Consider the following 26963-nt stretch of genomic DNA (forward strand, 5'->3'; position numbering starts at 1 on the left):
CTCTTCATATCCAACTGCCGCCACGACATTGACTGCCTCAACCTGTCCACCCCGCTCACCCACTCCAACCTCACCCTCATAACGCGCAGCCCTCCACCCCCTCCACTCCAACCCCAACTTCACCTTCAAACTAGCAGACAAGGGAGGCGCAGTGGTAGTTTGGCGCACCGATCTTTACACCGCTGAAGCTAGACGCCAACTTGCGGACACTTCCACCTACTGCCCCGTGACCATGACCCCACCTCCGACCATCAAACCATCATCTCCCAGACCATCCATAACCTCATCACCTCAGGAGATCTCCCATTCATCGCCTCCAACCTCAGTCCCACAACCCCGCACCGTCCGTTTCTACCTCCTGCCCAAAGTCCACAAACCCGACTGCCCCGGCCGACCCATTGTTTCAGCCTGCTCCTGCCTCACCAAATTCATCTCTGCATACCTTGACACTGTCCTGTCCCCCTCAGTCCAAGAACTCCCCACCTACGTTCGGGACACCAAAGAAAGTAAGTACAAAATACTTTCATGTACTCACCCCCACACTCCAGATTATTGAACCTTCTTGCGACCTCCGGAGCCGCTCGACCTCCTCCATGATTTTCGCTTCCCCGGCCCCCAATGCCTTATCTTCATGATGGACATCCAGTCCCTATACACTTCCATCTCCCATCACGAAGGCCTCCAAGCCCTCCGCTTCTTCCTCTCCCGCCGACCCAAATCAGTACCCTTACACTGACACCCTCCTCTAATTGACTGAACTGGTCCTCACTCTTAACAACTCTTTATAATCCTCCCACTTCCTCCAAACCAAAGGAATAGCCATGGGCACCGGCATGGGTCCCAGCTATGCCTGCCTCTTCGTAGGATATGTGGAACAGTCCATCTTCTGCAGCTACACTGGCACCAGCCCCCACCTTTTCCTCCACTACATTGATGACTGTATCGGCGCTACCTCGTGCTCCCACGAGGAGATTGAACAGTTCATCCACTTTACCAACACCTTCCAAATTTACCTGGACCATCTCAGACTCCTCACTCCCCTTCCTAGACTTCTCCATTTCTATCCCGGGCGACCGAATCAACACAAACATTTACGACAAACCGACTGACTCCCACAGCTACCTAGATTACACCTCCTCCCACCCTGCCCCCTGTAAAAACTCCGTCCCATATTCCCAATTCCTTCACCTCCGCCGCATCTGCTCCCAGTAGGGCCAATTCCACTACCGAACAACCCAAATGGCCTCCTTCTTCAAAGGCCGCAATTTTCCCCCAGACGTGGTCGACGATGCTCTCCACCACATCTCCTCCACTTCCCACACCTCCACCCTTGAACCCCGCCCCTCCAATCGCCACCAGGACAAAACCCCACTTGTCCTCATTTTCCACCCCATCAAAATCTGTCATTTCCGCCACCTCCAAACAGACCCCACCACCAGGGATATATTTCGCTCCCCACCCCTATCAGCGTTCCGGAGAGACCACTCCCTCCGCGACTCCCTCGTCAGGTCCACACCCTCCAACAACCCAACCTCCACTCCTGGCACCTTCCCCTGCAACTGCAAGAAGTGCAAAACTTGCGCCCACACCTCCCCCCTCACCTCCCTCCAAGGCCCCAAAGGATCGTTCCATATCCGTCGCACATTCACCTGCACCTCCACACACATCATTTACTGTATCCGTTGCACCTGATATGGTCTCCTCTACATTGGGGAGACAGGCCGCCTACTTGCGGAACGTTTCAGGGAACACCTCTGGGACACCTGCACCAACCACCCAACCGCCCCGTGACTGAACACTAACTCCACCAAGGACATGCAGGTCCTTGGCCTCCTCCACCGCCAGACCTTGACCATATGATGCCTGGAGGAAGAGCGCCTCATCTTCCATCTAGGAACCCTCCAACCACACGGGATGAATGTAGATTTCTCCAGCTTCCTCATTTCCCCTCCGCCCACCTTATCTCAGTCCCAAACCCCAGATTCAGCACCGCCCTCTTGACCTGCAATCTTCTTCCCGACCTCTCCGCCCCCACCCCCTCTCCGGCCTATCACCCTCACCCTCACCTCCTTCCACCTATTGTATTCCCAGCGCCCCTTCCCTAAATTCCCTCCCCCCTACCCTTTATCTCAGCCCGCTTGGCACACCAGCCTCATTACTGAAGAAGGGCTTGTGCCCGAAACATCGATTCTCCTGCTCCTCGGATGCTGCCTTGCCTGCTGTGTTTTTCCAGCACCACATTTTTCAACTCCTCCATGAAAAATGCTCCAGCCACATTTCAAAGACTAAACAACAAAGTCATTTCCAGATTACCCAATTGTGTGGTATATATTAATGACCTGGCGATTTTTAGTCACACATTGGAGGAACATTTCCAACATTTATCAAAATTGTTCAATCAAACTTCAGGAGGCAGACTTAGTGATAAACTTGTCTAAAATTGAATTTGCCAAAGCCCAAGTCACCTTTGTGGGCCATGTTATTGGACATGGACAAATGGCCCTATGAAATGCAAAAACAAAAGGTAACTGGGGAGTTTCCCATACCAGGAACAAAAAGAGCAGTACTATGATGCCTGGGATTGAGTGAATTTTATCAGAAATTTGTAACACATTTTAGCAGTATGGCTGCTCCACTCACTGAATTACTAAAGAAAAGCAAGAAGCTTCATTGCACAGCAGACTGTCAAAAGGCATTTGACAGCCTGAAAGCTGTGTTAACAACTGCCCCAGTGTCAGCCACACCTAATTACCCAAAGCCATTTAAAGTGGCTATCGATGAGAGTGATGTAGTGTCGGTGCTATGGTCTTACAGAACGACAACAAGAAGATAGAAAGACCTATCAAATATTTCTCCAGGAAGTTGAACATTCGTCAGCAGAAATATTTTACAGTTGAGTAGGAGACTTAGAGCTTGGTGTTGGTGTAACCACATTTCAATGTTTATGTTACCAGTAACGTATCTCAATCAATCAATCATAACCATTGATCATAACCTACTGAAGTTTGTGGAGAAATTTAATGACAAAAATTCCAGCCTGCGTAGATAGAGTTTGTTGTTACAGCCATTCAATTTGAAAATTGTGCATGTGGCAGGACAAGAAAACTTGAATGCCGACACATTGTCGAGACTTGGATGACAAATATTAGAAGTTTGGTGGCAGGAGTAAGTGGACTGAAATGGACTGTAATAATGCATGCTTGCATGTTTATAGTTAATGTAAAGTATATGTGTGTTGTAGTGTACTAACAGTGTAAAATTAAGGGGTTTTAAAATGAAGCCATCTTTGGATTTTTTTTAAGGGGGGGGGTATGTGATGATGTTGCCCCTTTAGCAGGGTTATTTTGCCCTTGGGTTGTTTAGAGCGGCGTCATAAAGGCAGAGGCTCTGATTTGTCTGGAAATATCTACTTGAAAAGACTCTTAAGTTTTCTTTTAAAAACACTTGTAAATGCAAGAGGCATGGCCAGTTCTGCCAGCTCAGCTTTTAGCAAGCAATCTGTTTGAAGCCATTGATCAAAGAACGCTGGAGAAAAGTTTCCCTCATTCAACAGAGATATTCTGGCTGACTCTCTCTCTGATATCCCTCCTGTGAGAACCTGTGTTTGATTTTATCTTTTTTTGCCAAGGGGTATTTATGGGGATGACGCATTTGGAACAGCATCATTAAGTTGCAATAGAGTCGTATGGGTTTTCAGATAGGTTGAGTTTTTCTAAATTCAGTTCTCTTTTGTTTGTGTTTCATTCAGTAATCTGTAAATAAATTGTTTTGTTTAAAACAGAATGGTTTGGCCAGCTGCAGCACTCCTGGAATATCCACTTTCCCCCTGCTTAAAACAACTAGAAAAGTTAGGATCTGGGCTACCTTCTTGAAATGTTTCAAGGGGGTCTGGCCTGGTCCATAACAAATAAAAGAGGAGATCTCTGGATCATAAAATCTGAAGAGATTAAGCAAAATGGTTACTGGGAGGGGATTTCCTCATGATGTTGAATCTAAAGCTAACAGGCACAGGTTCAGAATACAGGATCAGTCATTCAAGGCTGAGAAAATAGGTTTCTTTATTCACAGAATTCTAAAGCTCTGGAATTCTCTACCACAATCGGTAATTGATGCGCAGTTGTTGAGTGCATTCAAAATCAGAGATCATTAGATTTTTGGACATTAACAGAATTAAAGTATATGGGTAGAGCACAGAACGTTAAAGCAGAGGTAAATTGTTAACTATGATTGCAATAAAATAATCAACGCTGAAGCTTTGCTGCCAAAAATGGAGGCTGACTTATACAACAAGTTTAAAATGCATAAAGTGAAGCAGCAACAAGGAATTAAATATTCAAACTTATCCCCATTGGGAAGCACCAAAAAAACAACATCACATGGTTAGAATATGGCAAAACTGTCTCTACCTGACAGTTCACTATGTGAACTGTTAAGGCTCAAAAAGGCAACTCATCACCAGCTACTACATGCAGATATTGAGCATCTGGAATACACTGTCTATGAGTAGTAGAGGCAGTTTCAATAGAAGCATTCAAAAGGGAGTTAGACTGCTCCTCTTCAGATAACAATGTGCAGGTTACGGAAGAAGATAGAAGAACAGCATTAAGTGAAGTGCTCAGAGGTTCGGCAGAGACATGATATGACGACTGACCTATTAACAAACTGCAATAAGTGTGATTCTTTGAATTAGGATGGGTAATAGGTACTGGCTTTGCCAATGAATACCTCCATATCGTACGAATAAATAAAAAATAATACAGAGATGTTGTTGTTTTTGTATCAGTTTATCATTGTAGCTGTCATCTAAGAATAAAGATAAATCATGATTCTATTCTTGAAGTGACTGATCATCCTTATACAACTCTGACGATTACACATTACTTTCAAACTAATTAAGATGATATGGCAAATTTTCAAGATTATGGGGTGGAGTAACTAAAATATTTAGACTGCACCTTGAAGGACGTACATCTAGGCAGAGTATAAAGAAGGAAATGTTATAGGTACAAAAATCTCAATATATTATAATTAAAAGATACCTTTTTAATCCGCTTACAGGGGCACTTAATCTTCACTTTCTGGTTGCAGCTTTGTGGACAGTCACCAGGATGGCAAATTGCTTTGCATCGATGCCCACATGACAACTGGTAAAAATGAAGGAGATGAAAAGAAAGCATATTGAAGTCTATTCAAAAGAGACATTGTGTAAGATGGAAACTTTTAAAAGGAGACTTAAATTTGCTTTAAAGTGTTTCATTATGAGTTAACCTGATAATATGGGAAGTAATAATAACATCTAACATTGTTGTCAACCATATGGTGCTATTTTGCTTTCCTTATTCTTGCAGGTATTCTTTGAAATACTAATTGCACTCTCCCAATAGTTCACAGAAGTCATCCAGCAAGTAGCTGAGCCACATCATCCCACAAATGCCAAACTGACCAGTGAGTGGTGAATTAAAATGTTTCAGTAGACATTGTTATGGTTCTTACGACAGACAATAGCTTGTCTGTTAACTAATGTCCCTGAACTATTACCCTTGCTAGAAATGGACTATATCAATGTTTTGCAAGAAATTAAATAGGCTCAGCTGCAATGCCCCTTATGATTTAAAAGCCTGCTGAAACAAAGTTCAGGAATGAACTGGAGTTAAAGCCACTTTGAAGAGGCATCGCAGGACCACAAGTATGTTTGGAACTGTAACTTTTAATGAGTTCAAGAGAACGGAAGGCTATTGGGGTTACCAAGAAAGATAAATTTACAAGAAAACAAAACCATTGGCAATTTACACCCCAACCTCTGCAATCCCACCAAATGCTGACATAATATAACTACTTCACAGACACCAAACACCTTCCTGTACTTTATTTAAGTAGAGCTCTTCCCTGTGAATTTCAAGTGCTTGCAAACTAATCAATTAAGGCAAAGTGGCTTTTCCAGATGCTATCTTGACCCAATATTCCCACACGTACAGTCTAGCAGCAGCCATTAGACAACAATCAGGTGGAAGAAAGCTGGAGGATTTTTGCCAAGTCAAACTGTCCACTGCCCTAGCTCTGTGAAGGTTACTGATTATATTTCCAATGTTCTGATTTCTAAACTACTCACTCAAACAACAGAAAAGACCAAACACATCTGATAAAAGTGTAGCTTGCAGAAAGGTCACAGTTAGGTTTTTAAATGCCAGGAACAAGGCCCAGAAAATTTGAGCTAAAATAGTTGCACAGACTTACAATTAACCTTTTTCAGGATAACAAAAAATAATGTGTCACTAACAACAACTGATTTACCAATGCTCTTTGGGAAGGAAATCTACTATCTATTCCTAGACTGACCTATACATCACTTCGGCCTTTAATTTTTAACTATCCTTTGAAGTAGTCCACCAGTCCATCATATTGAATTAAATTATTTGGGCAATTGTATTAAGCAAATTCAGAAAGTCTATGATCAGTTTCTCAGGAAGAACCTTTGCCAATCAAAGCCAACACCTCAAGATTAATTTGAAGGTACTGCATCTGACACCAACTGGAACAGGAAGTCGACACCCACACAGTTTGCCAGCAAATGCACAGCTCTTCCCACTATTGGTATCATTTTGTGAACACCATCCACTAAATACTCGCCATTGATGTATTGCTGCTCATTCACTGACCCACTGTATCCCATTTCCCAACATACTCCTGACAACTTGCTGTCTCCCACCTGTTGCTATGCTCCAAACTCTCACCAGTTTCCTCACTTGCCACTTATCATCCCACTTCTGACTCTTCACCTTCTCCCCACTTTCTAGATCATGAAGAATGCTGCAACAGTTCAAGAAAGCTGTAGAGTGAGCAGGATTGTAAGCAAATCAGAATGGGGTCATGAATGGAGCTGCATGTAGCTGGAGTGGGGCAACAATCAGGACGTAGAGAAAACAGTATTACTCTCGGGTGGAGTTTGACCTGTGCCATCTCTGATGCAGATATCTGCCTGTGTTATCACAGGCTCTGCAAATGCATGTGCAGTGAGAAAGTCCTCTACAACTGTAATACCAACAAGCACAGCCATTTTAAAAAGATACCTCTAGCAAAAAGCTATTACAATTTACACTGATCTGAGTTAGGTATTTACTCAACTTCAAAATTAAAATCTTGCTATTACATTATAAATAACATGCAAATAGGAATTACTGCACTTTTCATTAAAATAGATAATGAGTTATATCAATATCTGCAATAATTATGTGCACTCTTTAACCAAACCATTTGTGGATCTCATTTATTGTGGAGATAGATGCAGTGCTACATCGATGCAAACTATACTACTTCTCAATCCTACTGAAATGAAGAAAAATTACTCTATGTTCTCCTCTTCACATTAACTGCTACCTGGACACAGTGCACCTGCTGGTCAGTAAGTCTTAAAATAGCAAACAAAATCATTTGTATGTCACAGAAGCATATTAACATATTAAAAGATACCCACTAACCAGTAAGCCAGGTCCCTGGAAAGAGAGAGTGTGACCTTCATGAGATTGGCAGGAATGGAAATATAAATCTCATCCTGCCACTCTCAAAGGCCTGATACCTATTTTGGTCTCTTGCTTTTCAACCATCTCCGTATTTATGCAAGTTGCTGAAATGTGAAGCATCACGTAGTGCTGCTTCGTTCACTAAGTATAACATACTTTTACCGTATCATGCCATAGTCTTCTTCATGCAGGAGCTAACTTGCTGGGCTTGGATCAATCTCCACATTGTGGGCTTGCATAGCTTTCATTGCACTGATTTTGTTTTAAATATAGCCTCCTATATTGTTGTATAAACTATTCTACATTTTACTAGTTACTTTCATGCACATAACCACAAAAAGAGCCAGAAAATGAACAAGTAATAAAACTAGATCATAAAAGATGGCCAGAAAGATTGTTAAGTAACAAATTTAGGAAGATATGAAGGTAAAAACAAGAGGGTTGACAGCAAGAGTGGTGAAGTGAGCTAAAAATAAATCTCAGGATTTACTGTATTTCTATTGCTGACAGTCCTTGCCAAAAGATGGCTTTACTCTTAAAAGGACTTTACTCCACTGCATTTTCAGCTGAATTGTCAGTTAAAAAAGTGTGGCAAGTTTTTAAAAGTGTTCTGAAAAGAATTACTGGATCAGAATAATTAACCTTGCTTTCTTTCCACAGATGCTACCAGACCTTCTAAACTTTTCCAGCAATTTCCTTTTCTGTTTCTGATTTCCAGCATCCACAGTTCTTTGGTTTTTACTGTTTATAAGTGTATACACTTTCTATACACAATCACTTTGCAGCCTGTTGTGCCAAATTTTAATTACTTTTGCATAAATAAACTCATTATTGCATATTCATATAATGGAATGATCGAATATAAGACAGAACTTCAATTTGCTTACATTCATTACTAGATATAAACTTTTCCAGCATTCAAAACCAAAATAAAGATATCAGGTTGACCACAATATGAAGGATAAATAACTTCATCACAACTATTGGCTTTCAGGATTAAGCAACAATGAATGAACACTGAATAAATACACCAGGTAAAAATGATGAAAGGTTTGGAAGTGAGTGCTTCCAATTCTTCATTGCTCTTACTTTTCATTCATGAGATATGGGCGTCACTGTCTTGGCTTGCATTTATTGGCCATCACTAACCAGCTTTAACGTAGTAGCTTGTCAGCAATTTCAAAAGGCAATGAAGAGCTAAGCAGATTCCTGTGGGTCTGGAGTCACATAGGCTTATGGGAGTCACATGCGCTTATGGGAGTCACATGCTAGTGAGCATACAAATAGGAAAATTGAGCAATTGAACATGTGGCTAGAAAGCTGGTGTAGGTACATGGGATCAAATTTCAAAAGCACTGGGACTGGTTCTGGGGAAATTTGAATGACCTGCCACTGAGCAGGACTGGATATCTTTGCAGGGAGATTTACTAGTGCTGTTGGGAAAGCAATTAAACTGGGAAATGGGAATCTTAACAAATGACTGAAAGACAGAGGAAGCAGAGATTTAAAAATGTGCAGCACTGAAAATTGACAGTATTTAAAGTTAAATATTAAAACACGACGAGTAAGGTGAATAAAGGTTAAGAGCTGCGGGCACAGATAAATATATGGCAGAATCATTCGTTTGCTGTAACAGAAAAGAGAGACAAGGATAACAGTTCAACATTGCTGGATATAGAGATTTTAACAAAGATAAATAAGTGAATAAAAAAAAAGTTTAGTTATAGCACTATTAGTCAAAGAATTAATCACAGCTGTGCAAACAGATAATACATTAGATGAAGCATCAAATGACGGGCAGCCACCCTGGCAGGCATGCACGACAGCTCCTGAGTAGTGGGAGAGATTTAGAGGAGAAACAGTGCAGGTAAATTTCTGAAATCAAAAATAATAAGGCAACAATATTTCAGGGATTCAATTAACTAAATATCAACTGGGATATCAACAGTAGTATTGACACAGAGAAAAATATTTTGAACTGCATTCAGTGATATGGGTGTCACAGGCTGGCACTGCTTTTATTGCCAATCACTAACTACCTTTAACTTTGTGGCTTTTTAGGGCAATTTCAAAAGTCGACATGTATCAAGCCTAATGAAAGGGGATGCAATCCTAGACTTAGTCTTAGGAAATTAAACTGAGCTGTTGGATGCAGTAGTAGTGGGTGATCATTTTGGAGAGAGTGACCATAATATAGTTAGATTTAGCATCATTATGGAAAAGGATAATGTAGAATAGGAGGAAAAATTCTCAAGTGAGAGAAGGTAAACTTTACAAAGTAGACTGGATACAGCCAACTGAAGGTATATCAGTGGTATATCAGTGGGAGAGATTCAAAAGCAAGATTCTATGGGTACAATGTAGACATGCCTTCAGAGTTCCTTGGTTATCCAGGATAAGATAAAACCGAAATATAGAACTTACGGTAATCTCATGAGAAGTAATACTTTAGGAACAAACACAATGCTAGAGAAACTCAGGTCTGGCAATATCTGTGGAGAGAGAGTTAATGTTTCAAGTCCAATACAACATCTTCATTTTGAGTCTGACAGGATTGTTCTTCAAAACTATTAGTTCTTTCCCTTCACAGGTGTTGCCAGACCTGCCCAGTCACTTCAATATTTTCTGCGTTTCTTTTATATTTCTAGCAATCCATTAGGATTCTTAGAGAAGTACAGGAAGTACAGAGATGAAGTGAAAAAGGGAATTTGGAAAGCATAAACATCAGTCAGAAAATTCAGGAAAATCTAAAGATGTTTTATCACTGCATTAAGATCAAGATGATGATTGAGGAAAGGTAACAGGTAGTTCTCCTATAACAATGTAGTTGCCTTCCGCTTAATAGAAATAATAGGGCCTATGGGAAAAGTGGGGTTAGGGGACAGACCAGCAAAAAAAAAGTCACTCATGATCACTCAAAAATCACCCAAAAGTCTAACACAAAGTACAGCCGTCTGCATGAAGGTTAAAACCATATTTGTTCACAAAAAAAAAATTGACAGTGCATTTAACACTGCTCTGTTGGCAGCGGACATTGGTGCATGCACAGCAAGGCACAAAGACCAGCACATGTGCAGAACTTGGAGACTTTGTCGCAGTCACTGGAGCATCGGCAAACCAACACCATGCATGCGCAGAATGGCATGGACATTGGCACACGCCCAGAACAAAGGTGGACTCATGCTATTGCCAACAGAGGTAAGCATTCTCGAAAATATCATTCGCTAATTCTCCAGTGACATTATAGCGAAATCATGCTTTTGAAACGTACATTATCCCAGAACTACCTGTACATTGATGCAAAGGATATGGATAGAGTCTAAATGAACATTTTGCCTGTCTTCACAAAAGGAGAGGAATGCAGACATTCAAGTTAAAGAGGAGTGTGAAATATTAGATAAAATAAGCATTATGAGAAGATAACTACCAGACTGGCTGATTTCCTTGAAGCTATATAAATCACCAGGGCTGGATGAATTATCCGTTTATGCTGACCAAAACTAAAAAATTAACCAAAACTAAAATTTCAGTCTCAGAATTAAAAGGAAAGTTTAAAATTATCTAGAAAGCGAATGTTTGAAAGCACATATTTATTAAAAGGTGACATATGTAGACAGCTAATACTAACCATGCATTTTGTGTGAATATTTCATTTTTGTCCAAATATGTTAAAAAAGATTTAAACCTTGCAAAGATTTAAGTATCAGGATTTGACAACGTTCCTGGTTGTTTAGGAGATATGCTCAAATATATAATGAGTGACTTTAAAACAAATCATATTCTTTAATAAAAAGGAAAATCCCTTTGTATCCACGTTTGATCTTTCATTTATAATGCTGGCTAGTTTTGTTATGACATCACACGTTAGTTCTTGAAAAAGGACACAAGCAATTTGCTCAACCTGCCAGGATTGCTTGGTGAAATGTTTCACTACCCAGTTTCACTCTCCCTACGGCAGGCACGTCTTGGATTATTGCCTATGCATTGTACATCCAAGCCAAGAAAGAGGGGGGAAAAATCAACAAACTTGAGCCACATTGCAGATATTTTCAGCATATTTTGAAATCATGCAAAAAAAAAGTTTACAAAAGAATGAACCAATTATTTTATGGTTTATGCTATGTTAAGGCCCAACTTGAGACATTATGATTAATATTTGTAAATATAGCACAACATTAAAACTAGAATCTTTGCAAACTAAGTACCTAAACCAAATCACCACCCATACACTTCATCATATTCAATGAAAAGGTCAGTGATATGCTTACTGTGAATAATACTTTTACAAAATTACATGATAGCATTTTTGAGGTTAATATATCCATAATCAGCTATTTTAAATTTCTGAAAATCGCAGAGAAACGAAACGCAAGTTCTTGGACACATGTTTTCACACCAACTTCAAGGCAGCAAAAGCTTATAGTGGGGATAAATCCAGCACTTTCTCGCCAAACAATCTTCAGGAGTTTGTAAACTTCTTGTTTTTCTTTTATAGGCAAAACACAGATAGCAATGTAGTTTGTTGGCCATCCTTAAACATTCTTGAAAAGGTAGTGAGCCATTTTTGAACTGGTGTATGGCCATGCGATGTGGATACACCAGATGTGTTAAGACAAGAGCTCTAGCATTTTGGCTCAGCAATGAAGAAAATGTGGCAATATAGTTCCAAGTCAGCATAGTACATGGATTGAAGTGGAACTTGTAGGTGGTGATGTTTCTACGCACTTGTTAGCCCGATCCTTCCAAGTGATAGAAGTTGTGAATTTCGGAGATGTTGACAAAAGGAGTTTTGGTGAGCTATCATATGAATCTTATATTGGTTGTAGTATCTTCAGTTGTCTCTGTGAAAGGGAGTGAAGATAAGGTAATGGATGGGTACTAATCAAGTAGGCTACTTTTCGCTGAACAGTGAATGTTGAATATTGAATTTTACTGGAGTTGCAGTGATAAGGCCTTACAGAGGGTTGACAGGCTCTGGTAAGTGAGGAGGCAAATCATTCACCACTGACTCTGCTTCCTGGGAGCTGCTCTCCTAGCCAGAGTTATCCTTTCCCATTGACTGTTGAATCATCATCAAAAGTTCTCTTTTGATGGCATGCAGGTTCTTCCCACTGTGTATCTCTGTTGTGGACTTGTGATTGAATAATTCAACAGTGCTCTCTCTCGAGCCAGTGTTGATACCGTCTATACCATTCAGGAGAATCTTGCCATCTTCAGATCCTACCAATAATGGATCTCTTTTGTTGCCTTGAAAATATGCACACATCATGCATGGTGCATGTTTCTCTTCAATGCTGAAACATTGGCCCAACAAGTCCACACTGACCTGCCGAAACGCAATCCACCCATACCCCTTACCTAATACTACAGGCAATTGAGCATGGCCAATTCACCTGACCTGCACATCTTTGGACTGTGGGAGGAAACCCACGCAGACACGGGGAGAATGTGCAAACTCCACACAGTCAGTCGCCGGAGGCATGAATTGAACCCGGGATTCTGGCGCTGTGAGGCAGCAGTGCTAACCACTGTGCCGCCCACTATTGAAGCGTGAACAGGACATTTTGAAAGGAGAGTGTGAGCAGGAGAGGACATGGTACTGGTGCTAATAACATTGGTAGAGAGAGAGAAGGAGAGGAGATTCTGCAAAGGGAATTGAAGGAGTTAGGTGAGGAGTTGAAAAGCAGGACCTCTTGGGTTGTAATCTTAGGATTACTCCCTGTGCCACGTGCTAGTGAGGCAGAAAATAGGAAGATAATACAGTTGAATGTATGGCTCAACAGCAATTGGAGGAGGGAAGGTTTCAGATACCTGGATCATGGAGAGGCACCGATATCCTTACCGGGAAACTTGCTAGTACCACTCTGGAGGGTTTAAACTGGGGTGGAAACCAGCACAGAGGTCAGCATGTGGAGTGTTTTAAAAGGAGAGGGAGTAAATCCAGTAAGTCTAGTCAGAAGAATAGGAGGGCCTAGTTAATTAACATGATGGGACTAGCAGTCTGAAGTATATTTATTTTAAGGCAAGGAGTAACACAGCTAAGGCAGATGAGTTTACAGCCTGGATTAGTAGCTGGGATGACAATGTGGAAGCCATTACTCAACTTGGTTGAGAGAAGGGCAGGTCTGGCAGCTCAACATTCCAGGGTTTAAGATGTTTCAGGTGTAATAGAGGGGGATTGTGAAAGGGATGCAGGAGATGCATTATTGATTAAGGAGAGAATGTCACAACTGTACTAAGTGAGGACATCATACAGGGCTCATCCAGCAAGACAGTATGGGTAAAACTTAGAAATAAGAAAAGGTATAGTCATGATGATGTACAGATCCCAATAACCAGTGAGAATTAAAGTAACAGATGTGTAAGCAGATCATGGAAAAGATGCAAAAACAATAGTGTTTTTGTGGTAATGGGTAATTTTAATTTCCCCAATATTGACTGGGATTCCCTTAGTGCCAGGACTTGGATGGGATAGAATAGTTAGGTGCATCCAGGAGGGGTTCTTGAAACAATACGTACATTGTCCAACTAGGGAAGGGGCTGTATTATATCTTGCATTAAAGAATTAGCCTGACCAGGTATTTGAAGTTTCAGTGAGGGACCATTTTGGGAATAGTGATCATAATTTCATACCTTTAACATAATTATAGAAAAAGGATACGACTGTTCCAATGGTGAAATGTGAAACTGGGGAAAGGCTAATTATCGAGGAGAAAGTGAGGACTGCAGATGCTGGAGATCAGAGCTGAAAACGTGTTGCTGGAAAAGTGCAGCAGGTCAGGCAGCATCCAAGGAGCAAGAGAATCGACGTTTCGGCCATGAGCCCTTCTTCAGGAATGAAAAAAGTGTGTCCAGCAGGCTAAGATAAAAGGTAAGGAAGAGGGGCGTTGGAAATGCGATAGGTGGAAGGAGGTTAAGGTGACGGTGATAGGCCAGAGTGGGGGTGGGGGCGGAGAGGTCAGGAAGAAGATTGCAGGTTAGGAAGGTGGTGCTGAATTCGAGGGTTGGGACTGAGACAAGGTGGGGGGAGGGGAAAATGTGGAAACTGGAGAAATCAGAGTTCATCCCTTCTGGTTGGAGGGTTCCTAGGCGGAAGATGAGGCGGTCTTCCTCCAGCCATCGTGTTGCTATGGTCTGGCGATGAAGGAGTCCAAGGATCTGCATGTCCTTGGTGGAGTGGGAGGGGGAGTTGAAGTGTTGAGCCACGGGATGGTTGGGTTGGTTGGTCCGGGTGTCCCGGAGGTGTTCTCTGAAACGTTCCGCAAGTAGGCGGCCTGTCTCCCCAATATAGAGGGGGCCACATCGGGTGCAGCAGATGCAGTAAATGATGTGTGTGGAAGTGCAGGTGAATTTGTGGCGGATATGGAATGATCCCTTGGGGCCTTGGAGGGAAGTAAGGGGGGAGGTGTGGGCGCAAGTTTTGCATTTCTTGCAGTGCTCTTCACCGCATCTCCTCCACTTCCCACTCTTCCGCCCTTAAGCCCCGCCCCTCCAATCGCCACCAGGACAGAACCTCACTGGTCCTCACCTACCACCCCACCAACCTCCAATATACATTGTATCATCTGTCGTCATTTCCTCCACCTCCAAACGAACCCCACCACCAGGGATATATTCCCCTCCCCTCCCCTATCAGCGTTCCAAAAAGACCACTCCCTCCGTGACTCCCTCGTCAGGTCCACAACCCCCCACTCCCGGCACCTTCCCCTGCAACCGCAAGGAATGCAAATGTTGCGCCCACACCTCCCCACTTACTTCCCTCCAAGGCCGCAAGGGATCATTTCATATCCGCCACAAATTCACCTGCACCTCCACACACATCATTTACTGCATCCGCTGGACCCGATGTGGCCTCCTCTATATTGGGGAGACAGGCCGCCTACTTGCGGAACGTTTCAGAGAACACCTCCGGGACACCCGGACCAACCAACCCAACCACCCCGTGGCTCAACACTTCAACTCCCCCTCCCACTCCACAAAGGACATGCAGGTCCTTGGACTCCTCCATCGCCAGATCATAGCAACACGACGGCTGGAGGAAGAGCCACATCTTCCGCCTAGGAATCCTCCAACCACAAGGGATTAACTCAGATTTCTCCAGTTTCCTCATTTCCCCTCCCCCCCCCACCTTGTCTCAGTTCCAACCCTCGAACTCAGCACCACCTTCCTAACCTGCAATCTTCTTCCTGACCTCTCCGCCCCCACCCCCACTCTGGCCTATCACCGTCACCTTAACCTCCTTCCACCTATCGCATTTCCAACACCCCTCCCCCAACTCCCTCTTCCCTACCTTTTATCTTAGCCTGCTGGACATACTTTCCTCATTCCTGAAGAAGGGCTCATGCCCGAAACGTTGATTCTCCTGCTCCTTGGATGCTGCCTGACCTTCTGCGCTTTTCCAGCAACACATTTTCAGAAAGGTTAATTATAACAGTATTCAGCAGGAACTGGAAAAGCTGGATTGGGTACAGCTACTTGAATGTAAATCCACATCTGACATGTGGGATTCTTTTAAAAGCCAGTTGACCAGAGTTCAGGACCAGCATGTTCCTGTGCCAATGAAATACAAGGGTGGCAAAATTCAGGAACTTTGGATGACAAGAGAAATACGAAGTTCAGTTAAAAAGGAAACATATGAGAGGTTTAGGAAACAGAAATCAACCAAGGCTCCTATTTGAGTATAAAGGAAGCAGAAAATAATTTAAAGAAATTAGGAAGGCTAAAATGGTTAATTAAAAGGGCTGAAATTGTTCTTGACCAACAGGATTAAGGAGAATCCCAAAGCATTTATATTAGGACCAAGAGGGTAACGAGGGAAAGGGTATGTCCACTCAAGATCAAAGGAGAAAATTCATGGTGGAGCCAGAGGTGGTAGGTGAGGTCCTTAAATTAGTTCTTTGCATCGGTATTCATCAAGGAGAAAGACAAGAATGATGATAAGTTGAGACAGGTTTGTTGACACTCTAAAACACGTCGATATTAAGAAGGATGAGATGTTGGGTCTCTTGAAAAACATTTAGATAAAAAGGTGGGCTTGATGGGATCTACACCAGGATACAAAGGAAATTAAGGGATGAGACTGCTGGTCTTTGATAGAAATCTTTGTAATCTGTTTAGCAACAGGTGAGGTCATAAAAGACTGGAGAATAACCAAAGTTGTTCCTTTGTGCAAGAAGGGCAATAGGGATAATCCAGGAAATTATAGACTGGTGGACCTTACATCAGTTGTAGGGAAATTATTGGAGAAGATTCTTAGGGACAAGATTTACTTGCATTCGGAGAAGTGTGGACTTATTATGATTCATCAGAATGGTTTTATTCAAGGGAGGTCATCTCACAAACATGATCAAAACTTTTGAGGAAGTGATGATGATGATGATTGATGAAGGTAGGCTACATGGACTTTGCTAAAGCTTTTGACAAGGATCCGTAAAGTAGGCTGGCCCAGAATATAAAATCACATTGAATCCATGGTGAGTCAGCAAATTGGGTACTCGATTGGCTCTTAGAAGACATTGGGTAGTTGTGGAGAGAAGTTTTTTCTGACTAGAGGCTTGTGACCAGTGGTGTTCCACAAGGATCAGTGTTGGAACCTCTGTTGTTTGTAATATAGGCTATAAGACCCTAAGACAAAGGAGTGGAAGGAAGGCCAATTCGGCCCATCGAGTCCACTCCGCCTTTTAATCATGACTGATTGGCATTTCAACTCCACTTACCCGCACTTTCCCCATAGCCCTTAATTCTTTGCGCAATCAAGAATTTATCAATTGATAAATCTCTGCCTTGAAGGCATTTAACGTCCCGGCCTCCACTGCGCTCTGTGGCAATGAATTCTACAGGCCCACCCCTCTCTGACTGAAGAAATGTCTACTCATTTTCATTCTAAACTGACCCCCTCTAAGGCTGTGCCCACAGGTCCTAGTCTCCCCACCTAATGGAAACAACTTCCCAGCGTCCACCTTTTCTAAGCTATGCATTATCTTGTAAGTTTCTATTAGAGCTCCCCTCAATCTTCTAAACTCTGACAAATACAATCCCAGGATCCTCAGCCATTCATCATATGTTAGGCCTACCATTCCAGAGATCATCTGTGTGAATCTCTGCTGGACACGCTCCAGTGCCTGTATCTCCTTCCTAAGGTGTGGGGCCCAAACATTGGACACCATATTCTAAATGGGGCCTAACTAGAGCTTTATAAAGTCTCAGAAGCACATCGCTGCTTTTATATTCCAACCCTCTTGAGATAAATGATGAATTATATTTGTTTTCTTAATCACAGACTCAACTGGCAAGTTAACTTTTACATAATCCTGGACTAGCGCTCCCAGATGCTTTTGTATTTCAGCTTTATGAATCTTCTCACTGTTTAGAAAATAGTCCATGCTTGTATTCTTTTTTCCCCCAAAGTGCAAGACCTCACATTTGCTCACCTTGAATTTCAGCCGCCATTTCCTGGACCACTCTCAAACTGTCTAAATATTTCCGCAGCTCCCCACCTCCTCAGTACTACCTGCCTGTCCACCTAACTTTGTATCATTGACAAACTTCGCCAGAATGTCCCCAGTCCCTTCGTCCAGATCATTAATATATAAAGTGAACAGCTACGGCCCATGAACCCTGCGGGACACCACTTGTCACTGACTGCCATTCTGAAAATGAACCTTTTATCCCAACTCTCTGCCTTCAGCCAATCCTCAATCCATGCCAGGAGCTCACCTTAAACACCATGGGCCCTCACCTTACTCAGCAGCCTCCAATGAGGCACCTTATCAAAGGTCTTTTGGAAGTCTAGATTGATAACATCCACTCGGTTTCCCTGGTCTAACCTATTTGTTACCTGTTCGAAGAATTCTAACAGGATTGTCAGGCACTACCTTCCCTTACTAAATCCATGTTGACTTGTTCTAATCTGACCCTGCGCTTCCAAGAATTTAGAAATCTCATCCTTAATGGTGAATTCTAGAATTTTACCAACAACTGAGGTTAGGCTAATCGACCTAGAATTTCCCATCTTTTGCCTTGATCTTTTCTTGAACAAGGGGTTACAACAGTGATTTTCCAATCATCTGGGACTTCCCCTGACTCCAATGACTTTTGAAAGATCACAACCAACATCTCCACTATTTCCTCAGCCACCTCCCTCAGAACTCTAGGATGTAGCCCATCAGGGTCTAGATTAGAGTCGTGCTGGAAAAGCACAGCAGGTCAGGCAGCATCGGAGGAACAGGAAAATCGACGTTTCAGGCAAAAGCCCTTCAGCAGGAATAGAGGCAGGGTGCCGGCAGAGTGGAAAGATAAATGGACGAGGGGTAGGGTGGGGGTGGGGAGAAAGTAGCATAAAGTACAATAGGTGAATTAGGGCCAGGAGATTTATCAATTGTTAGACCTTTTAACTTTTCTAGCACTTTTCTACCTTATACAAACAATTTGGATGAAAATGTTGGTGATCTGATTAGTAAGTTTGCAGAGGATATGAAAATTGTTGGGGTTGTGGATAGTGAGGAAGGATATCAAAGGATCTAAATCCAGCAGGTTTTGATCAGTTGCAAAAGGTGGCTGGAGAAATGGCAGACGGAGTTTAATCCAATCAAGCGTAAAGTGAAGTCAAACGCAAGAAAGAAGAATATAGTATGGAAGCACTGACAACAGGGCGATCTTGGGATTTAAGTCCACTGCTCCGTGAAAGTGGCGACACAAGTGGAGAAAGTGGTAAAAAAGGCATATGGAAGCTTGTCTTCATTGGTCAGGACATTGAATATAGGAGTTGGCTCGTCATCTTCATTGATAAAATGTGGCTTTGGAAAAAGCACAGAAGGGCGGGCCTCATCTGAGGTGCATGAGAGTCAATGTTTGGGCTTATCCAACCATAAGTCTTTGGTCAGGCCACATTCGGAATAAGCACTTAGTTTTGGTTGCTGCACCCCAGGAAGGATATGGAGGCTTTGGAGAGTGTGCAGAAGAAGTTTACCAGGATGTTGTCTGGATTGGAGTATATTAGCTACAAAGAAAGATTAGTCAGACAAACTTCAATTTTCACGACAGCAGCAGAGGCTGAGGGGTGATCAGATACCTAATAGGCGTGACTGTTCCTGTGTTCTACTGTTCTATGTTCTAGATGCAAGCCTGACCAGGGAGCTTCCTAGTGCTCTGGCAACTATTGCTCCTAATGACAAAACTAGCCACATTGCTCCCAGGACAACTATTAATTATTCTGCTTTCTTAATGACTGTACTGTTTTTAGACCAAGGATCCTTCTAAAACTTAAGTTATTTTGGGTATAATGAAACTGACACATGTATTGTAAAAGCTTGTGAATATATATGATTTGTTTTAAAGACTAAGAAACTGACTACTTTACACCAACATTAGGAGCAAATGATCACAGGTTTTAGGTTATCTCAAGTTATTTAAAATTGGAATAATACAGCTGGTGAACTAAGAATGAGTTGCTTATTTTCAGACAAGCCCATTTTCAATTATATTAATTCAACTGTATCAAGTTGCCACTTTAAATGTGTCAGGAAATATGTATTTTGAAAGAGAATGGTTTCAAAACATTGCCCGCCTTGTACTGGCTGATGGCAGATGTTACAATGACCATTATGATTTGTTGCAGTAAATTAATACTTGCCAGAAGTAGCATAGTTCTGGACAAAATCTGAGCCTGGCTTGTCAACTATGCATAATGCAGAAACTCTACCCCTATATATCTTAGGTATTAAGATAGAATTTGCTGTACATAAAACAGGAGTGAAGGTAAGCAGGTACAAGAAAAGGAGGAAATGTGCAGAACTTATACTGGTGAGAGGCCATCAGGTAAAATATGTATAAAAGCAGAATACATAGATGTAAAGACACAGATTAAAACTTCCAAGTACTTGCAAAGTGAAAGAAAACTTCAAGCTTTTCTTACTAATTGCATTTATATATCAACCAAATTACTTAAACATATCTGAAAGGTGCTCAGAGAATTATTTTTAAAATAAAATGCTTTTTATATTGATAAACTCAGTAGACAGTTATACCAGTAATGTTCCAAAAATATTAAGATAAATGGGAAGTTAATCCCATTAGTTTGACAGAATTGGATACAAGTGAAATGCTGGCCAATCAAGGCACTCTCTCTTCTTTATATTGCTTCATAGTATCTACTAGAAATCTTTCAACTGTGTTATGACATGAGGAGCACAGGATCCACCCCCAGCACTTCAACCTGGCATTTAATCCAGTCATGACATTGTATAAAATGTTCTTTATTTGCTCTAATTATCCTGATAAAATGAAGTAGTCTTCACTTATTAAGTCATTTTCTGCTGGGAACAAATTCTCAGTATAAAATCACAATCTAGAATATTGACATCAGCGATAGCTCATGTGAATGGGAAAATGGTATTATGAGTGAAACATTAGTAAGGAACAGCAGATGGTCTCCTCATTTGATGGTCAAAGGGGAAAAAACAGATAATCTGTTTCTTCTATTTTAAAATTGAGTACAAATTTTAAAAGAAGAATTTTCAAAAATAAAAGTGCTTTGGATGAACCAGTTTCCAATTTAAATGACATAGTCTTTTGCAACTTACAGTCAACCACATAATCAAAATAAGAATTAAGTATCTAACAAACTGAAGCAAATGTAAAATTTACAAACACATATCAAAGTAGGAGAAAGATGTTCAGGTTTAGCAGACAGATTACTAAAACCACCGGTAAAATATCTCCAGAAGAGCACTGAAATATAATATTAAGGGTAAAATAATAAAATCTTGATAAAATCAACTTTCAGTATATACATCCATAAATGATAGTTTAGTGCTCTGCCCCCTAGTGGATATGATATTTTTAACTGAAGCAAATTTCTGTTGTGTTCTGGGAACTAGCTAACAAACGACAACACAGTATTTGCATCACTATCGTAAATCACATAGGTACCATCGCATGTTGCTAGGGTCTTCTGGTCATTGTGTCGACCAAGACTCCCACAAATGGGATTAAATAAAATGTCTATAGTATATCTAATAAATTAGTAACTACTAATAGTTTTTGTTTATGTTGCAGTTGGATACTAGCTTATGGTATTTTAATGCAATTATGAAAAAACAATGCACTTCATGTGCATTGTGAAATAAGACTGACTTTATCGAGAACAACCTAAATTGTCAGTGTGAAATGGCAGAATGTCCTGACCAGAAACTGTGAATCACAATCGAACTAAACACCAGCTGGAGCTGATTAGGGTAATGAGGCAAAGTAAAGATACACAACATGTTCAAAAGACACTGCACAACCCAATGCTTTAAAGATGCCAACAATAATGATCCTATTTTTCAAAGTTTGTCAACATTAGATAATTACCAAACAAACCACAAAATAATGGAGATATTCTCAGGTTTGTTAATACAAACCTGTAGCTAGACAAAATATCAAACAATTCATTTCATAGAACAGGAAAGCTGAATTGTAAGAATAAAATCAACAAAAAGAAAATCCAATCATTTTTCTTGAGTATCCCCCCCAAAAAATGACCCTTTTTTCTAGAAGTTTCATCTTGCATTCATCAGAACAATTAACCAGAAATACTAACAAAGGGTAAAGAACATCTACATTGTATGAGAGGTAAGTATTGATTGGTTGGCAAGCAGATTCCAGTGTTGAGATGGAGAACACAATGGGTAATGGTAACTAACCGTTTACTGCCAAACGTCATTTGAATTTTATACCAGATAGGTTGACTTGGATTGGTGAAAGCATTGCCCTAAAATATTAATCACAGAATGGCTGTCACCTATATTGTTGAGTTGAAATATACAAGGTGACCCCGTATCCGCAGCTCCAGTTATCCATGGTTTACCACAGACTGAGATTATCGGGAATGTTCCAGCATCAGGGACCAGGAGCTGCCAGGAAGGTATGTTTCCCATTTAAATGATGGGTTCACTCCTACCCACTGTTTCGGGCTTCCACGGTAGGTCTTGGAATCTAACCCCCATAAGTACGGGCAGATTACTGTATGTGCATAAATATTCTGTCAGCAAAGAACAGGACCCTGTATATTAATGTTTACAGCATGCAGGACATGGAAGTGTGCCAAACTGCAAGCCCTAACAAGAATCACACTGCTAAACGCCCTTAAATTGTGATGAGCTCCCTTCTTGTTTTGCTCATCTTACTTCTATACTCTCGTGACCTTTTATAAGAGTAATTCTATCCAGATTACTCAATGCTACGATTAAAACATAGAACTACATGACATACATGACAGAGAAACAAGCCATCTGACCAAATAGCAGGGTCTTCTGGTTATCATATCCATCAGGATTAGTAACTACAAGACTTTTCCCATTTTTTCCTCTCCTAAATTTATCACTGTACTCACCTACTTTTAATTTTATCCATTTAAGCTGTCTAGTTTTGTCTTAAATGCATCTATATGCAAAAAAAATATCATTCACTTTGACTACTACTTTATTTATAGCATTTTTCACAAACTCATTCCTCCAAGAAAGGATTTTTTCTTCTAAATTCCTTACTGAATCTTTTAGCAACTACCTTAGATTGATGGCCTCTGGTTATGCTCTTCCCCACAAGAGGATACAGTCCCTTGTTATTCATTCTGTCAAACTCTTTCATAATTTGAAAGACTCTATTAGGGGATCCCTCAGCCTTGTTACTTCAAGAGAAATGAGACCCAGCCCCTCAATACTTCCTGATGCGGAAGTGCAAAAAATTCTGTTATTATCCTTGTCAAGTTTTTCTGTACAATCTTCAGTACTCCTATTTCCTTTTTATAGTTCAGTAAACAGAATTGCATGTAGTGCTCTAACTACAAGCCAAATTCGACATAGGCTTGGCATGATTTCACTATTTTTCAACTCTATCCCTCTAGAAATAAAGGCCAATTCTTTTATTTTAAAAATGGCTTTACTGTCCTGTGGTGCAACTTTAATGTCTGGTGTATTGGTATTCAAAAGATTTTTTTGAGTTTGCACCTCACCTAGAATTGCACCTTCCAAGTAATAATTGACCTTCACTGTCCTACTATCAAAATGGATTCTCAACTCAGTGCTGAGAAATGAAGAGCAACAAATTTAAAAAGAACTGAGAGGAAGGAAAAGCTTCATTCTAAGCACATTGCCAAGAGAGAAGGAGCAGCAAGTTTAAAAACAGTGGGGAAAGCAGGGAGAGATCTCACTCTAAACAGAGCACTGAGAGTGTACTGGGGAAGAAAGAATGTGCAGGCACAGAAGAGGGAGCTAATTTGTCGTAAGGGTGAGGAATTTCTATTTTCTCCTAAACTCCAGTTTACAATAAATGGTTTAAAAGTCACAATAAAATAAGTAAAGTTAAAGGTAAACCTAAGGCATGGCTGCTGAGCAGAATGTCAGTCTGAAGGCTAAGAAAAGTTGTGGAGACTTCAAGACAAACTCAGGGTCAGGAAGCATCCATGGTTGCACAAGTGTAACCTCCAGGTTATGGAGCTTCAGTGACAGCTGGAGTCACGGATGAATTTGTGATACTGAGATCTGTTTCACAGAAGGGCAAAATTTCTGGTCACAACGTGTTCACAAAAGAGAAGAAAAGAGGATGGTGGCATTTTTCAGTGAAGGTGATCATTGCAATGCTGAAGAGATGATGCTCCCAGAGGACATTTTGGTATTTTTCATTTTACTATTTTATTGCTCCATTTAACTAGTTCGCTTCAGGATTTCCCTATAAGACAATAAGATGGAGGAGCAGAAGTAGGCCTTTCTCAGCCATAGATTCATAGAGATGTACAGCATGGAAACATGCTTGCCGTCCATGCCGACCAGATATCTCAACCCAATCTAGTCCCACCTGCCAGCACCCGGCCCATATCCCTCCAAACCCTTCCTATTCATATACCCATCCAAATGCCTCTTAAATGTTGCAATTGTACCAGCCTCCATCACTTCCTCTGGCAGCTCATTCCAGACACGTACCACCTTCTGCATGAAAAATTTGCCCCGTAGGTCTCTTTTACATCTTTTCCCTCTCACCATAAACCTATGCCCTCGCGTTCTGGACTCCCCGACCCCAAAGAAAAGACTTTGCCTATTTATCCTAACCTTGCCCCTCACAATTTTGTAAACCTCTAGAAGGTCACCCCTCAGCCTCCGACGCTCCAGGGAAAACAACCCCAGCCTGTTCAGCCTCTCCCTTTCGCTCAAATCATCCAACCCTGGCAACATCCTTGTAAATCTTTTCTGAACCCTTTCAATTTTCACAACATCTTTCCGATAGGAAGGAGACCAGAACTGCATGCAATATTCCAACAGTGGCCTAACCAATGTCCTGTACAGCCACAACATGACCTCCCAACTCCTGTACTCAATACTCTGACCAACAAAGGAAAGCATACCAAACGCCTTCTTCACTATCAGATCTATCTGCGACTCCACTTTCAAGGAGCTATGAACCTGCACTCCAAGGTCTCTTTGTTCAGCAACACTCCCTAGAACCTTACCATTAAGTGTATAAGTCCTGCTAAGATTTGCTTTCCCAAAATCCAGCACCTTGCATTTATCTAAATTAAACTCCATCTGCCAGTTCTCAGCCCATTGGCCCATCTGGTCAAGAACCTGTTGTAATCGGAGGTAACCCTCTTCACTGTCTACTCCACCTCCAATTTTGGTGTCATCTGCAAACTTACTAACTGGACTTCTTATGCTCGCATCCAAATCATTTATGTAAATGACAAAAAGTAGAGGACCCAGCACTGATCCTTGTGGCACTCCACTGGTCACAGGCCTCCAGTCTGAAAAACAACCCTCCACCACCACCCTCTGTCTTCTACCTTTGAGCCAGTTTTGTATCCAAATGGCTAGGTCTCCCTGTATTCCATGAGATCTAACCTTGCTAATCAGTCTCGCATGGGGAACCTTGTCGAACGCCTTACTAAAGTCCACATAGATCACATCTACTGCTCTGCTCTCATCAATCCTCTTACTTCTTCAAAAAACTCAATCATGTTTGCCTTCCACATCCATCAAGGTTTTACCTGCACATCCACTAATATCATTTATTGTATCCGTTGCTCCCGATGCAGTCTCCTCTACATTGGGGAGACTGGGCGCCTCCTAGCAGAGCGCTTTAGGGAACATCTCCGGGACACCCGCACCAATCAACCACACCGCCCTGTGGCCCAACATTTCAACTCCCCCTCCCACTCTGCCGAGGACATGGAGGTCCTGGGCCTCCTTCACTGCCGCTCCCTCACCACCAGATGCCTGGAGGAAGAACGCCTCATCTTCCGCCTCGGAACACTTCAACCCCAGGGCATCAATGTGGACTTCAACAGTTTCCTCATTTCCCCTTCCCCCACCTCACCCTAGTTCTAAACTTCCAGCTCAGCACTGTCCCCATGACTTGTCCGGACTTGTCCTACCTGCCTATCTCCTTTTCCACCTATCCACTCCACCCTCTCCTCCCTGACCTATCACCTTCATCCCCTCCCCCACTCACCCATTGTACTCTATGCTACTTTCTACCCACCCCCCACCCTCCTCTAGCTTATCTCTCCACGCTTCAGGCTCTCTGCCTTTATTCCTGATGATGGGCTTTTGCCCGAAACATCGATTTCGCTGTTCCTTGGATGCTGCCTGAACTGCTGTGCTCTTCCAGCACCACTAACCCAGAATATGATTTCCCATACACAAAGCCATGTTGACAATCCCTAATCAGTCCTTGCCTTTCCAAATACATGTACATCCTGTCTTTCAGGATTCCCTCCAACAACTTGCCCACCACCGACGCCAGGCTCACTGATCTGTAGTTCCCTGGCTTGACCTTACCACCCTTCTTAAACTGTCGCACCGTGTTAGCCAACCTCCAGTCTTCCTGCACCTCACTTGTGTCTATCGATGATACAAATATCTCAGTAAGAGGCCCAGCAATCACTTTTCTAGGTTCCCACAGAGTTCTCGGGTACACCTGATCAGGTCCTGGGGATTTATCCACCTTTACCTGTTTCAAGACATCCAGCAATTCCTCCTCTGTATTATGGACATTTTGCAAGATGTCACCATTTATTTCCCTACAGTCTATATCTTCCATATTCTTTTCCACAGTAAATACTGAGGCAAAATATTCATTTATTATCTCCTCCATTTTCTGTGGCTCCACACAAAGGCCACCTTGCTGACCTTTGAGGAGCCCTATTCTCTCCCTAGTTACCCTTTTGTCCTTTATATTTGTAAAAACTCTTTGGATTCTCCTTAATTCTATTTGCCAAAGCACTCATGTCCCCTTTTTGCCCTCCTGATTTCCCTCTTAACTATACTCCTACTTCCTTTATATTCTAAGGATTCACTCGATCTATCCTGTCTATACCTTATATATGCTTCTTTCTTTTTCTTAACGAAACCCTCAATTTCTTTAGTCATCCAGCATTCCCTACACCTACCAGCCTTTCCTTTCACCCTGACAGGA

General features: G+C 41.8%; 1 protein-coding gene across 3 annotated transcripts in view; it reads right to left on the bottom strand.

Annotated features, from left to right (window-relative positions):
- Positions 1-26963, bottom strand: part of nfxl1 (nuclear transcription factor, X-box binding-like 1) — a 167065-nt gene that overhangs the window by 24556 nt on the left and 115546 nt on the right. For all 3 annotated transcript variants that reach the window (XM_072568811.1, XM_072568801.1, XM_072568820.1), the window contains exon 19: positions 5040-5144. In XM_072568811.1, coding sequence (XP_072424912.1) covers positions 5040-5144 — 105 coding nt within the window. The remainder of the gene's footprint in view (positions 1-5039; positions 5145-26963) is intronic.

Source organism: Chiloscyllium punctatum, chromosome 1 (genome assembly GCF_047496795.1).
Source record: "Chiloscyllium punctatum isolate Juve2018m chromosome 1, sChiPun1.3, whole genome shotgun sequence".
NCBI classification, from domain to species: domain Eukaryota; kingdom Metazoa; phylum Chordata; class Chondrichthyes; order Orectolobiformes; family Hemiscylliidae; genus Chiloscyllium; species Chiloscyllium punctatum.